At 36.6% G+C, this 16,959-nt stretch overlaps 1 protein-coding gene across 1 annotated transcript in view; it reads right to left on the reverse strand.

Moving 5' to 3' along the window:
- Nucleotides 1-5,413: 5,413 nt before the first annotated feature.
- Nucleotides 5,414-16,959, reverse strand: part of AP3B1 (adaptor related protein complex 3 subunit beta 1) — a 159,572-nt gene continuing 148,026 nt past the window's right edge. The window contains exon 26 of the mRNA XM_042875404.1: nt 5,414-6,135. Within this exon, the coding sequence (XP_042731338.1) occupies nt 5,982-6,135 (154 nt within the window). The 3' untranslated portion in view covers nt 5,414-5,981. The remainder of the gene's footprint in view (nt 6,136-16,959) is intronic.

Genomic DNA, 16,959 nt, shown 5'->3' on the forward strand with positions numbered 1-16,959 from the left:
GGTGTCTTTTTTTTTTCTTTTTTTTCTTCTTTTTTTCTGGGAAAAGAGGCCATTTCCTTACTGTTCTGGTGTGGTGACAAGATGACAAGATGGTGTGGCAAGGGAAGCTGAGGGGCTTCCTCTCTCCACCGCGTCAGAATCTATTCCTTTATAGTTGTGTGAATCCATGTATCTAAAAGGCTGGGCTGTAAAGCCCCATCAGTGGAGTGATCTGACCACTGACAAACTCAAATGCCATCAAAAAAACCCCACAGCCTCAGAAATGGCCATGAGCTTTTAAACAGAATTCCTTGTGATGATCTGCAAACATTTGGAGGAGTACAGCCAAAGAAGAAAACAACAGTGCTGAGTGGGATGCATGCCTGCTTTTTGCCAGAATGAGATAAAACAGCCCAGAAAACAACAGAAATACTAATTCTCTCATCACTTCCTCCTTCACAACTGATATTATGGAACTACATGGAGGGCCAGGCACTTCCTAGGCTTATCTGGTATGTGCACAAGGTGTGAGGAGAAGCCCCATGGCTGAGGCACAGGTGAAAATGCAATGCAAACGAATGGCAGGAGTCATTAAATACTGCAGAATCAAACTGAAATCCTGTATGCGCACACACCAATCTGCTCAGGGCCCTTGCTGTGGCTGCATCTTGTTCACATCTTGTGCTCCCATGTCTCCATGGTAAGGGCAAATCGATGCTCCATACGGACATGTTTTTCTTCCAGTTCTGCCTTTTCTCATGCTTTAGCAGCTCATTTCACAGAGCTGAGTTTCTCTCTCAAGCTGTCATTATCTACCCTGGCCAGCCAGGTCTTGAAGCCATGAGGGCATCGGTAGCCTTTGGTGCTACCAAAAATGCTGTGAGGGGCACCACTTTGGTCAGAAATAACAATGGAGAGGTGATGCTGTGGTCTCTGCGCCCAGCACTCTATCCTCACCTCTGTGCTCTCTCCATTTCACCAGCCATCTCCTGCCCCCTTGCCATTTGCTATTGTAAGTGGCTGAATGGTGTGTAAGAGGACATCTTTTCCCACCTTTCCACCACAGAGTCCACCAGCATTTCTGCAGGGAAGGAGGACCTACACACTTTCGTTCTTTCCTGAAGAAACAAGGTGGTTTGCATCTTTTTGTATTGTTAAGTCCAAACCTTTCTCTTTCTACAAGGCAGCAAAACCAGGTCTGGGCTGAGCCTGAGGTGGACATGGAGATGCACGCATGACTCAAACAGCATGCAGTCTACAAGGTGCAGGGTTGCTGCCCCTTTCCCTGTTCCCGGAAAGAGACCTAGAGAGGACTGGTGTCTGAAGATACTTCACTCTGTGGGAAGAGCCAGCACAACTCATTTGCTCCCTTTCTTTTATACATGCATAATGAAAAAAAAAAAAAGAAAAGGATAGGATAACACCATAAAGACATGTTTCCACACCAGGATGTACACACAGATTTGAATGGAACAGGATTTGGGGCAGCATGGTTGCTCAGACCTTGCAGAACAGGGGTCAGGTTCACCTTCTGCCTTCTAAAGCAAAACCAGTTAGTCGGAGGGATTGGAAAGCACACAGTGATGTTTACCATCTCCTGCTCTTCCAAACAAGTTCACTTGACTGTGCTACATAAAGCACAAGTATACCAGATAAGACAAAAATAATCCTAGCAGAAGAATTGCTTTTATCAGAGATGTGCACAAAGGCTCCTGTCAGCAATGAAGCCACACCATGCAAACACAGCAAACCTCAGTGCCTGCATCACAGAACATTCAATACAGCACAGAAGTGCTACAAAAACATGCACTTTATGACAGAAGAGTTGAAATAGGGGAGGAAGACAAACTGCAGAAGTTGAAGTGAACACAGTGTGATCTTCTTAGGCTCGTTTCAGACACATACAGAGTCAGCTGAGTACTTGGAAGAGTTAAACTTACCTGTACATTGCTTTCCATAGACCTTGTTAGAGCATCTAATTGCTAAGTTAAAATTAATTCAGCCATATAAGCTATTGTATGCAAAACAAGACATTCAGTAATTGAATACTTTTTAAAAAGAATTAGTACAAATTATTGTGATGGACTATTACAAAAGAATACGTGCAAAAGGATTTAATCTTATCACAGAATACCACTAATTAGCCTAAAACATAGGTCAAGAGGATTTTAAGCCCTTGTGTTTTTCTGTCTCCTATCCAATACATACCTGTGTATTCCTTTGCTAATGTACATTTCCAATTTTGTTTCACTTTATGTTATCAGTGCTATCTCGTGACAACAGATGACCAGAGCTTAAGTACATTTTGTATTTAAAAACAAGGAAAATATGGGGGGTTGGACTCGATGCCTGGAGGACCCTTCCAACCCCTACAATTCTGTGATTCTGTGATGTGTGTGGAACAGTCCCTTTCCACTCCACCATGGATTCACTGTGCTCAAGTTTCCTGCTCCCCATCCAAAGCCCCACTTGCTCACACACCCATTTCCCAAGGACTGGTTATTGCTTCATTCTCTCCCTTCTTTGTCACTGATCCTCATATAAGAAAGCTGAAGTTTTCATAATGTGGACATGTTTCTTGATACCAAGAAAATGACCAGAACTTAACAGTCTTAAGCTGTTAATAATGTTGGCCAAAACAACCAGCACCAACACTTGCTTACTTCAGGGATGTTAATTCCTTCCTCGAATTTACTGTTTTATTGATATTGCAGAGTGCTACCTTGTTCCTGAGTTAATAGAAAAGATCATCATGAAAACCCATATAATTTTTTCTATGTCATTCATCATTTCACATACTGTATCATGTCCCTGCTCTAAAAACACTTCTGCTACTTCCAATGTCCTTTCACATGGTATTCTATTTATATCTTCCATCATTTGGCTCCTAGTTCTAGAACCATTTCTATTTTTGCAGTTTTCTTCAGAAATGAATAACCAGAGTTAAAGCTGAGTATGCAGGAAAGAATCTATTATCCTTTTATTTGACATCATAAAATATGAAAGGAAAATAAGAGGAAAAACAGGTTATTTTGAAAGTCATGCATCAAGCCAATGTTTGTATTCTGCTATCCATTTACTTACCAGCTTTTCATGTTCTTTCCAACAGCTTGTTGTTTAAAATAAAGCACAAGTATAGGAATGGTTCTATTAAAAAAAAAAAAAAAAAAAAAAGCAATAGAAAATCAAACCAAACCCCAATCCCCTGAACAACAAAACAAACAAACAAACAAAAAAGCAACCCTCTAAGCTTCCCCTCCACAAAAAGGACTCCACAGGGTTGTGTATGTGTGGATGAGTGGAAACAACCATGAGGCAAAGAATCTGTCAGTCTCTCACTATGCAGAAACTAGTTTGCCCCTGCTCTTACTTAGCAATTTTTCAACCCATACCTAGTTGTAACACAATAGACCAAAACCTTAGAGTCCCTGAGTTTTAATTACTTTGGGCAGGGCTGACTCAATGAGTAAGATCACACATCCATTCCTTGGTTTTGGTAATATGTTTCAGTCGGTAGTTATTACTGATTTTTTACTTTTTTGCCTGGTTCTGCTGCAGTGGCCCCTCACCTCCTGGTCCCTATTATAGCAAAACCCACCCCCTGTGCATGCAGGTATGCTTCAAGGCTGCCTGTGTCCAGGCTCTTGCAGAAGTCAGATGGTTATCAGCGTGCAGCTCCTGAAAAAACTCTCCCGTAGTTGTAACCAACCATTACCTGGTACAAGCAAACTACTCTGAATTGAATTCCAGCTGGCAATTCAGACTAGCCATCTACTTCACATCCTGATATGCTTTAACATGCCTCTATAAATGATGAAAAGTAGGAAGGAAAGCGAATAAAAATGACGTGGCAAAAGCAAGGAACTGTTGCTCACTATTAGCAACTGCATTATGACTGAGCGCAGCTTGTGCTGTTGATATGAAGACATGTACAGGTGCTCATGTTTCGGTTTGTGAAGAGTTGAGATTTATTGCACACATATTTTATTGTTTAAGTATCTATCCACGGAGAAAGTTGGAAAGTTGGAAAGGCAGAATAAATCTGCAAATCACACTGTCAGTCCTGTATCCGTCAGTCTTGATACGAATACCTGTATCAAGAGGTACTGAACCATAGGACCAAATCACCAAGTATTGAAAAAAGTAAATTAATAACAAAAATGTCCTAAATATCTTCATTATACACATTTCTGGTCTTTACCAGTAAACTGTATAAAGTGCTCTAAAGAGGCAGAATTCACTCAGTAACTTGTGTGACATACAGCAATAATATATTTTCCTTTAATTTGTAGTGCGGTACACTTCATGTTTTTATTTTTATTTTTTATTTATTTTTTTTCCCTTACAAACGTGGTTGAAGGTTTCACAGTTGAATCTTCTCTTGCAAAGCTGTTCTGCACCTTTCCCACAGCACCTTGTTGACTTAAAAATCTGCATTCCTGTTGAGCACATTAGATTCCTGTTTCTTTGCCAGAGAAATGCCAACATATTTGGGTGTAATGAAACTAGAACTGTATTTCTATCAGAAGTCCAACTTCAATACCTAGAAAAAAGTCTATTTAGAACTTGCCAGCGAACTCTGCTACGTATTAGGGCTACTGTATGGCTATACTAAATTCTTGCACAAAATTTTAGTATTTTCCACTATGCAGCAAAGCAACATTTCTGAAGAAGTATTTCATGTTGCTCGTAAAGCTAAACCAAGCAGAACCACAGAAGGACCATGCAAAGGGTCCTGGTGGCAGAGCAAAGGTGCAGAGTTATCCAGATCTCTTCTTTGTTTTGTTACGAAAACATCCGTTGCAGAGCCATGAGTTGCCAGGGAAAGCCATGTTAGAGGTAAGAACTGATACGAAATGACAAAGCTCAGTATCTTTATGTAAACTATCACATAACTAAAATGTGAAGAGAAAGTCAAAATCACACTCAGGCTATAGCCACGGTTCAGTAGGCAGAAACCAGGGTGCCACCCCAATGTGGCACAGCCTTTGGTCTTCCCAGATGTAGCTCAGCAGCTGTGCTTATGAATTTCTCTTTACCTGAAGCCATGCATAGGTGGGAGATATTCTAATTTAGTAATTAAATAACTAATAACTAATAACTAATTTAGTAATTTAAATAACAAAAAATAGACAAAAAGAATCTGAATGATTTACTAAGCTAGGCAACAGTATGTCCCAACAGTTCTTCTCAATCAGTATTTCATAAATAGGCCAATTTGAAAATAAGAGTGACATGTTTTATTTAGTAACAAAAACGTAACTGTGTATCAGAAAATTAAAACTGGAGCACAAACACTGTCAACTTTCACAAGAAGTGTTTCCTAATGCATATGTAGCACCCAATCTTGTTAACATTTACTTCAAATTGGCCATCATTGGTATACATCACTGACGATCATCACAGAATCTCTAACAAAACAAGAAAGAGGCGCTTTCTGCTCAAAGCACTACTTTATTGGCAGCTTAACAGAAATATTTCAGAAAATCATATCAAATGGGAACAATATTCTTACTACATGAGTTCAGGTGCACAAGGATTTTCAGAAAGCAAACAATTTTCCTGTATTTGTTATACGAGTGTGTGCTTCTCTGAAGTGCACACATAATTGTTGCATATGTTGCTGGAACCTATCTGTGTGCTGTTTTTAACACGATTCTTAAGCAGTGTTGATTTCCTTTCAACTTCATTATCTAATATTTGTCCACTATAGTGGGGAAAGGGAGGGGGGTGGAAAGAGAGGAAAGTACTCAGATAGAACAAACGGGAAATACATTTAAGAATGCAGATAACTGACAGTAAAATATATGTTCTTTGGTTAGCAAGCAGAAAAAAAAGGAGACGACTTGCATACACTAGCATTCTAAAGCAGAAGAATGTCAAGAGTGTATTCTTCCCCCCACTGCCAGATGGAAGGGCTATTATTATAAATGAAAGGCAGCAGTAGTGGATGCCAGGCACTTTTGTTGTGTGCCAGATTCTGAAGTCCAGATGTAAGCAGGTTACCCCTGGGACAGGACAGGCTTCAGCTCCCGCAGCAGAACAGAACCAATCACAGTTTTCTCAGTATTTATGATGAGCTGTGCTGTAGAGCTCTCCTTCAGCTCCACTGTGACTAGCATCAGTGACCCACTGTGAACAGTCTTTGCTGCAAACCTGGAGTGGATGAAAGGAAAAAAAAAAAGAAAGAAATCACTGTGAACCTTAAGGCTAAAGACTACTAATGTTTTTTTCCTGCAACAATTAAGCGAGTTTATGTATTAACAAAACGCCTCCAATTTCATTAGTCAATTTCAGAGGATACACCAGAAAAACATAAATTCTACAGAAAATTTCTTAATTGTTGTGCAAATATTTTAGTACTTCAGGAAAAAAAAAAGGGACTGTGCAAAACTCTAAATTTAATAATACGCATAACAAAATCAACTTAAATTATTATTTGCATCCCAAAACTCCAGCCTCTGTACAGTTCTGAGGAACTATTTCAGTGTGCACGGTTGATCCAAACAAATTCAGTTCTAAGGGGATCTTCATGGGTAAACATCATTTGGTGACTCAAAGAAAATCCAATGACACTAAATGCAAATGCTTCCAAAAGCTACACTGTTGTATTTTCAGAAAAGCACACCCTCCTGCTGCCTCAGGAATTAATTCAGGCTAAAAATACTCAAACTAATAAACTTCCAACACCATCCTCTGAAATAATGATAATAGCAAGACACCACATTTTGTCTGTGATTGCATTTAACCTCCAGAATATTTATTACAAAAAAACAGTCAACATTTACATATTTTCTAGTCCTACAAAACAAACAAATATACATATATATATTATATATAAATAAATAAATATAATAATAGAATATAATAATAATATAATAATATATAATAAATATATAAATAAAATTTAGGTCTAATGCACCATTACTGAATTCCAAGACATGAGGAAACCACTAATTACATGGAATTAAAAGCAAAACTGGCCTTTTAAGCACCACAATGGACTGAAAAGCCATTTTAGGCACAATGAACTTCTGTCAATCCTGTTAATTCATTCTGCATGCACAGCAAGGCCCAAGAGACAGAAAGGATGAGGATGGCAGTAGCCTCGTCCTCCATATCCCACAAGGAGCACACCAGGCTTTTTTGTATGTTTTTTGTTGTTGTTGTTGTAGCTGGTTACTACACAACAACCAAGTTTCTGCACATGGGCTTTCGAGAACAAGAACAAGTGAGGAGCGGGTCTGCGACCCAGCCTGACCCCACTTTGCAGGGCCAATCTCCTCCTGCTGAAGGACACGTGTCTGAACCAGAGCCATCTGCCTCAATTTGCGCAACATCTTCAGCCACAAAAGGACCCAGTTAGCCCTGACAACAGCGCACAATGCAGAAAAATAAAACTGCTAGGCTGACAGCACGCTGTCGGCTATTCAAGAGCAAACCAACTGGTCAGTGTCTCATGTCTGACAATTAGCACGGGCCTCGCAAAGAGCCTGCTCGGGCCCTTAGGGATCTGTTTAATTACCATCAACATAAAGGAGGGAGTTTATCAGGAGATACTCAAAAAACTTCACTCCAGATTTAATTAAAATATTAGCCACTTAAGCAGGAAGCAGGTTCTCTTTAAACGAGAAGTAATTTCTGCCTTTTTTTCTTTTTAAACTAAGCATATCAAAATCTCATAACACATTATACTAATTAAGGAAACACGGGGCACTTCTCTAATGTCACCCATCACAGGTCAATCTATTTCTTTTGTCCGGATTACAGATACATTCAAAGACGTCTCCCTATAATAGGAGCTTCTGAAACCACATCACTACTATAAAAATTAACTACTTAGCTAATTGTATCAGTGATTTTGTCTACTTGCACTGCAATGTAAAAGATCACTATTTCTCTTGTTGATTTTGACAGGGGAATAATTATATAAACAACTGTCCTATTAGTCACTTTATTTATTTAAGAGTTGTGTCCTGGGACAACCCGGAACAGATTACGTCTGAGCATGCACACACAAGGGTTGGTAGTTGTCACTCTTGCTGTGTTGCACAGCCCCAAGGCCTGATTTTACCCCTTTTATTAAAACCAGAAAGTGATATGAAGTCAGCGTTCTGAGAAAGCTGGGAGAGACCAAAGCACCAGCGATGAGTTTGGTGCCAATATTTTCACAAGCGCATTTGCAAAATCTGATAGGTGATCAATATTACTTTTCCATACCTCTGCAAAGAACACGTCAATAAATGTGAGTTTTCAGGTGGTTTGCAAGGCATGAAGGGTCTGAAACTTGGAATAATTCCACATAAAACGTTAGTACACTTAACTAGCATTGGCTAACTTTGTATAAATAGTGATCTGGAGTCACTTTGTAAAAAAAGAACAGAACATCTTTTTACCAAAAGAAAGGATGTATAGAGGAATGGAAACAACAGAATGGGCTTACTACTGCTTCTGAACTTTGGAAACTGAAATCTGTTCCTTAAAATGGGGAAGAAGTTTCTGAAACCAATTATAAGAGGTTGATTTGAATCTTTGAAACGAACTCAATTATTAAACATGAAGCTGTTGACTTTTGGTTACAATATTTAATCAGTAAAACTGATTTGCTAATTATTTAGATGTTTTAAAAACTCTGTCATTTAACAATTTGGGTAGAATCTGATTTTTAAAGCGAGTACATATCATTATATTATATATGCTTACAGTTACAAGGCCATGTGAACTTTATGATACGTGTGTTCTGCTCAACTAAATAGTTAGATCAGAAAGCTGTTAAGAATTTTTCAGCAGCAAAAATTAATCACTTTGTATAGCAGGTATTTATTCTTTGTAAGAAGCTGTGGAACAACTCTTATTTTCCCCTGAAGCCAGTAATAATTTTTACTCTTTGTGAAAGTTGATACTGTCTTAAAGATAAGAATTTGCATCTAAATATTTTTTAAAAGATATTGACAACAATTAGGCTTCATAGTCTGACTAAAGCCTTGGAAACTGCACTGTCAAACATTAAAATCTGACTTGTACACCAGCTATTAGTAGAGAAAATTTCTCCAAAACAGGGAAATTGTCATTTGGACAACTCTTGGAATAAGGTAATATCCATGTGGCTCTGTTGCAGCAAACAAAATAAAAGACAGAGCAGTGAACATGAAAAACCCACAAAAAACACGAGAGGGACATTCAGAAAACAGAGCCAAATATTTTTAGATGGTTGTTTCTGTTACACTGCAGTTATTTGCACGTTCTAAGTTTTCCCAAAGATATATATGTTTCTTTAAAAAGAACATTAAACATTCTGAGGTTATGTGACATGGCAAAAGATAGGAGTATTCACAGATTTGCTGAAATATGGTATCTGTCAGTAGCTATGAAAATGTACCATATTCTAAATGAGCATCAATAAAGCACTGTGTATTTTTATAAAGCCGTTCAGCTTTTCAACAGTTAAAAATAAATACAGTGCTGGCAGTGAAAATACAGCTTTTTTAATGGTTGTCCTATAAGGATATTTTATTTATGATTAGTTGGAATTCCTAATAAAGGAAAAAGAACAGAGTATCAGAATTACAGTGTGACAGCATTTACCAAATGCTAGTTTCACTAAGGACTAGTGGTTATTTTTTCCCTTTATTTGTTGAAAGAAGATAGCTGCAATATGCAAGAGAGGCATTTTCACTTGGAAAGATTATGAAAATTTCAAGCTGAGGAATAGAGAGCAACAGAGTGACTCACTCTAAAAATCTAATCTTTAAAATTCAACATTTGAAAACATGAATTTACAGCTGAATACTATCTGGATATTTGTTCACAGCAGAGCAGGGTTTGTGACACATAATTCAACAGCACTAAAGCACATGCTCTCTCCTGTCAGGCACTCTTTTTCATCTTTGATCCCTCTATTTAAACTAAAATTTCTTTTTTTTTTTTTTTTTTTTTTACAGTTTTATTGCTTACCAGAAACAGTGACAATGACCCATGGAAGCTAAAACTTTTTTTTTTTTTTTTTTTAAATCCTGCACATTAAGCCTTCAATTATTGCCTGCTGAAGCAGACAGAATCCTATTAGTAAGAAAGACGATCACAGGATGCGGTGTTCTGCCCTAGCTGTAGACAAATAATTAGTCCAAAGTTCAGAAACATGTAATCAAGCTATGCAATGAATATATTCAAAGGAAAAAAAATACTACTGTGAGTTAATCTTTAATTTGTAAGTGTAAGAAAGAACAACTATAATATAGATTCCATATCATATGGACATAAAAAAATATTTTAGTTCGCCCTTATATTCAGCATTTTATCTTATAATTGGCCTACAAGTTGTTCTCTCAATATGCGGTAGGACATGAAAAAAGTATATGGAATAGCATTACTGTGAATTAATTCTGACCTGGGGATGCAGGAAGCTTAATGAAACAAAGCAGCAGAAGCATACTCACAAAAAGAAACATCTTTTTCTTAACTTGGTGATTTTAACCTTTCAGAAATAAACTTGCTTAACATTGCTTATTAGGTCATACAGTTTGAATAATATTTATATTAAAAATTACATAATGATATTTTGGGGTGCTTTATTTCTTTTCCAGACCAGTTAATGCTGTTTTAACATTTCTCTTCAATTAAACTGTTCAACATACATAATTCATTACCGAGATGTAACTTATTTTCAACATTAGCTATTCTGGGGCTTAACTGTAAAATTGTAAAATAAATTACATTCAAATTTGCACTGTATTTTTATCATTTAATTTTATTGTGAAAGTATTTTTTTGCTGAAGTATTTTTTATTGCTAAAGATTTTGAGCTTCTCCTCTGTAAACAGTGAGCAGCTCACTGTATTTCTAACAACAGTGCATGAATCCACACAAGTCCTCAGAACTTGCTGTCCAGTACACAGCAGTATTCTACATGTTCAAAAGATGCTGCACGATCTTCCCCGGTATTTCCTCTTAGTTCAGGAACTTCAGCATTTTTTACTTGGATGTATATCCTTTCCAAAACTTCAAGAAGCTGAAAACTTGAATCACAGTATTTGCTCCTTGCAAACACAAAACTCTCATCGTTGCCTGACCTGTTTTTTTCTCATCTATTCTGTTCTTTTTGTTTTTCTTAAAGAGTCAAGAGTTTAACATGATAAATAAGTGAATTACATATGGTCCTCTTTTAAAACAAGCTATACATTTTCACTTGTAAAAATGTAGGTAATTCCAAGAAAATAATTCACCTTACAGAAACACATTAAAATATCAAACCTGTTCAAAAATCTTTCAAATCAAAGATGTTTTCCCATTCATTTAGTTTAAGTATTACATGTTTTCTACTTAAACAACTGACTCAGAAGGTTCCTGTTTGCTGTTCAAAGAAAACGCTGAACATATTTTTCACTTTACAGCATTCTGATACAAAAGCAGTGCTGTCCTCTAGTGGACAGCAAACAAACTAGGCTGGAACAATCTATTTTGATTATATCCAAAGTAACTCACTCATATGCTTTCAATACTGAGCTCAAATTTGACTTCTTAAAGTTATTTGTAAGTTTTGAAATTCACATACTAGCTCCCTGTGTGCAGTAATATATATAAAATGTCTTCAAATGATGTTGTAGAAAGACTTCATCCTTATTAAGTGTTTTGTACCAGTTAATCAAAATCATCATATGTTAACACAAAAACTGTATTAGTACATGCAGGGCCATCTTATTAACAGTGAGGAAATTTCGTGTTTTGGAATACCAGGATTTGATTAAGAAATAAATAGTAGAAACTGTGGAATGAGTACATTCATTTTTAAAAACCCTGTTTTTCTATGAAACTAGTAATAAAAATATTTACCTAGGAGTAGTGACTCACCAGAAAGCCTTTCATTACAGGCTGACAAAAGAAAAGTAAATAGTTAGCCTAGTTGGATGTCTAACAGGCTTTACATTTTCAATATTATTTTTCATCTGGGATTCTACAGTAAACTTAAAAAATGTTAAAAGTTTACAAATTCTGTCTACAAGGAGAGCTAAAATAGCTGTGGACAGGGATACACCATTCCATTTAGAATTCTGTCACCTACAGGTAAAAGCTTGCAGAAAAACTCTTTTGCCTAGGGCGTTTAGCCCCTCAATTAATTCCTACTGAAGAAATTAGGCAGCAAAATCAAAGCTGCAAGTTTATAACAAGTTTACTTACTTTGCCACTCATTACACCTCTCCTGAAGTGTAGAAAAAGATTATGAGGCCCAACTGAAAAACTAAAAAACTATGGAAGCAGAACAGTCCATACAACTGCTTCACAGGGATTACTGCCAGAGGTACATTTTACATCACTGAGCTTTAAACAGGTCAACTACTTAGTAAGATATGTTAGAAAACAATTCTGTGTACACACACATCAGAAACGGTCCTTAAAAATGTCCTTCTGGGCTTGTTGGACTTACCTGTCAGCCTTATAGAGAGTATATATTTGGGTCCAAATGGAGTAACTACAAAGAATTTACATCTGTTTCTCATTAATTTCTAGATGACGTTTCTCCTTCACTAAATGGCTAGACCTTCCTGTCTGACACACACACCTGCAGTTGTGAGCTGTGGTAGGCTGATGGGGCTTGGAACTTTCAGAGAACTCTTCCAACTTAGTATAAAGTGGACTATGACATAGTCAAAGATTTTCCAAGTGGACTCTTTCAAGGAGAGGTTTGTTCAGTACATACACACCTACACATGCACAGTCACGCACCTTTTCTCCCCAAATTAAGTGTTGCTGGATAAGAAGGTGTGGGGATGATAACATTACTAAGCAAGCCATTCTCTGATAATCAAAATTGTCTGTAAACAAAACCCTCTTTCCTTTGAGAATCAGTCTGCCAATATAACCTAAATGGGACATGACAGGTTGCAAAATGATAAAAAGGGGTGAATACAACCAGACTGCCAGGCTGATGCATGGGGTAGGGAATAAAGACTACTGCAGAACAAGTGTTGATCCTTGGATTGATTGACTTTTCTTCCTTTTTTACTTCCTTCCCTCTTTCCTTCTTTTTCTTTTTTTTTTTTCTTTCAGTATTTCATGCAAGTTTCAATACTGTGTCTAGTTGCACTTATGTTCTTCAGGTTTTCAATGCACATCCATTGCAGTATGCTTACTGTCATACGATTTCCACAACATGTTTAGGTTTAGCTAAAAGAGTGCAAATCTCCAAACTCCAGATGGAAAATATGTAACATCTGTTAATACTTACTTATTCACAAAAGGTTAAAGCCACAACCAGCAGAATAAAGGTAAATAGATAATACTGTGCTTATTTTTTAACCTCACAATTTCCTGATACTAATTGTGGATTCCTTTCAAATACAACAGCAGCACCAGATTAGTTGAATGGACCATTTAGTTGGTTGAGGTTAACTGTAATCTATTCTTTGTATCTGTTTAGGCTTTTATCTCACTGACTGATCAGGCAATGCACAAGTAAAATCTTAAGGAGTGAAAACTGTGGAAGAGGATGCTCTACACTGCATCATTTTGCATTTCGAATGCTAAATCTGCCATTTCACTGGGGGAAACAATATACTAAAGCACAATGCACTCCATCTAGAAAATGCTTCAGAGAGTGAAAGGAGGAGAGGAAAATAATTCAAGAAGGCCCTGTTCTGCATACCATTCAATAATTTTTCTGACATCAGTGGAATTGTACCAGCATAAACCTAAGTGTGATTCCAGCTCTGAAAGAGCTGTTCTGGTATATGCTACTCAAACACATGAAAACTTTTCTGCCAAAGCCTGGAGGTAATGGTCACGTTTTGCATCAGTGTTTCCATTATTTTCTTTCTAAGTCAAAGAACCCTGAGACACCTTTCCTTCATCCTTAAGTAATAGTAGACAGTATTCTGACACTTTCAAGAAGACTGTAAGACCAATCTAATGGTAAGTAAAGTCTGCAGCTCTTCCTTTCATTCTATCACTGTCTGTTGTCTTCTGCTACAATCAAAGTGAAAAAAACCTATCCTGGTGGGAGGTTATGAAGCTGAAAATGAAGAAAGCAGAAAGACACCTGAGGAACTCTTAGAATATTCATCTGAGATGGAATAAGCAACAGATACTGAAAGTAACACTAGGATGTCTCTTGATAAATAAGGCTTGTGTTAGTTAAAAGAAAAAATACTGAAAATCTTGATTTCAGTGAAATCCTTGTTTCATCACATTTTGAAACAGAAGAGAACAGCCTAGAATTTATATTTTATATCTATAAGGTAATGAGTACTATTGCCCAACCAGAGATATGGTATCAAAGGGCTGGCCCTCAGAAGAATCAACTTTGAGGAAAAAAATACGCTCAGTTATGTATCCTCTTATCTTGAAGACAGAAAAATACCTGTCAGACTTTCTATACTGAATACAAACAGCAGACATATTTTAACTTAAGTGCATGAATAAGTGGTTATTCAGACTGATTTGATTCCCTGTAGGAAAAAAAATACTTTTCTTTCAGTATCCTTGCTTGTAGATATTCAAATGATGTTCACAGATGATCACAAGACTGAAAGCTTTGGGCATCTTCAGATTATTTTTTAAATCATTTGGTCAATTTCTATGTGTTGTTCATCTTTTCAAATCACCCTTCATCTTTTCAAATAATTAACAAACAGTAGTTCTCAGAAGATGGAAATGTCTATGTAAGCTTTAAGACTTCTACAACAATCACCATAATCACCTTTGTGAAATATTTTAATATGAAGAACAGGTCAGAAAATACAGTCTAAAATACAATCAACTGCATTATCTGACATTTTGATCTACATTCAGTAACAGTTAAATTATTACTTTCTTCTAATGATGAAAATGGCAATACTATCAGTCATAGCGTAAAGAGAGCAAAAAAGCATGTTAGAAAGTGTTGCTACACTGTTATATGTATTCATGTATAGCCAATGTTTGACAGGTTTACATTTACTTCATTTTCCATTGGTGAGTGCATGCTATCCTCTTGGTATTTGTTGCAAGTATTTATTTTCAAACCTTCACTATAGTTGCCTTAGTTATTTTAGTGCAAAAATGCAATCCTAAATAGGGCTACAAATTTAAAGAGAAGTAATTGGGTCTCACCAACATGACAACATCTTTGTCATGAGTACAAATATGCTCAGACAGAAAAAAAAAACCCCAAGAAATACACACCTGTTCCTGCTCATTAGATTAGGCCTGTATTAAACTGTACTACTGCATTTTGAATGAATGTATTTCATTACCAGGCAATATACATTTCTTGTCATTAGCAGTCATTAAGTAATAATAACCAAGTTGGGAATGACCAACTGAGAGATTAATGCAATTCAGGCTGCGCAGTGCAGGACAGCAACGTCAGGTTAAAAATGGTACTGCTTTTCCTGTGTAAAGGGGTATGTACTGAGCATTTCCAAGAAATGAACAGAACTACTCCTCACAGAATAGCACAATGAGATGAAACAAGTTGTTGTATACAGTTTCTTCCAAAATACTACTTGCTGTTAAACAAACAGGACAATGGCAATACTATCAGAGAAGAAGAAAAAAAATTAATGATATTTTTATCATATTCATTACTGGTTTGTCAAGGTAAAGGTGCCTTTATCTTATCACCTTGAAATGCTGTATGTGCTATAAAAACAAGTCACACCACACTGCCTACATCTATGATATTTTGCAAGAGTGGATTCTGATTTTGTTAACTATAATGAGAGTTGATTTAACATCTATCTATCTATCTATCTATATATCTTTTATATATACATATGTATTAATATTTTAGTGGTTTCTTTTAGAGATTTGAGAGTATTCATTAATGACAAATCATAATATCTAAGAATAATAATCTCAGATATTGATTTATCTAAGTCTAGGATTCATTAATGATAATACAGCAGTCTTTAATAGATGAACAGGTTAATCACAGTATTAATTAGTTATTGTTCTCATTTCTGTAGTTGCAACTGTAACTGCATAGTATTTGTGAACTTTGCTTACAGTGAAACAAATGATGGACTGTTTTCTAAACACTCATCACTTCTGGGAACTTCTAGCAGGTATTAAGTTGTTATAAGAATGTCTTTTCTCCCTGTTGGACATTATAAATGCTAACTAGTCTCTAACTTCTGTGATAGTCCGAATATATTCTGTTCCAAATGAAAAGGACACTTCAGCAAACAGTCCAAATTTTAGGATGCTTTGAAGTGTTCTGTATACCTAAAAGAACACATCTTCAACCACTGACTCCGAAGGGGTGTATCCAACAGCAAGTAAATCTTCAATTCAGTTACTGGCTCTCTTTGTGGAAAATTTCCTCCTTTTTACAAAAAGCCAGGGAAAGCAAGAACAAATTAGAAACTTATCTTCAGTTAGGCAACCCATGGCTTAGTTAGGTATTAAGCTATTATTTTAGGTAGTCTTTTTGAGACTCGGTCACAAAACAATCCATCCTTCTGCACAAAGTGTCATGTGATGGATAGGGTAAAGATGGAGAACACCTGTATACCACAGACACTTTAGTCTCCCTTGATTGACACTCTCACCTAGTCTTTGAATTGATATTGAGAATGCAGACTGCATAGATCCCTGAGGGATGCAACAAATGAGGACACTTTCACGGAGGAGCAGGTGTCAATAGTGACAATCATTTCAGTGCAATTGCACTAGCTGTACCATGTTTTTATGGTGAAACAGAATTTTATCATTGACCGTATCAAATGCATAGGAAAATCCAGCTGGGTTAATGTTCATGCAATGCAATATAACTGCCCAGTGATGCAAAAAAGACTAAATCCAAAGAAGAGAAATATCAGCTAATTTGAGCTGTGTAGATTACATAAACACTCCAAACAGTCATCTAAGCCAGCAAAATTTCAAAGAAAAAGATTGTTCTTTACCTTAGGAGGAGATACGTTGCTTTTATTTAAACAGCAAAATTCAGGAGCTAAGGTAACAGCTTCCAGTGATGTCTTGCTGTTAATATTTCTGTCTACTTAAG

Source organism: Lagopus leucura, unplaced genomic scaffold (assembly GCF_019238085.1).
Source record: "Lagopus leucura isolate 7727_CA_CO unplaced genomic scaffold, USGS_WTPT01 Super-Scaffold_100014, whole genome shotgun sequence".
In the NCBI taxonomy this organism is placed as follows: domain Eukaryota; kingdom Metazoa; phylum Chordata; class Aves; order Galliformes; family Phasianidae; genus Lagopus; species Lagopus leucura.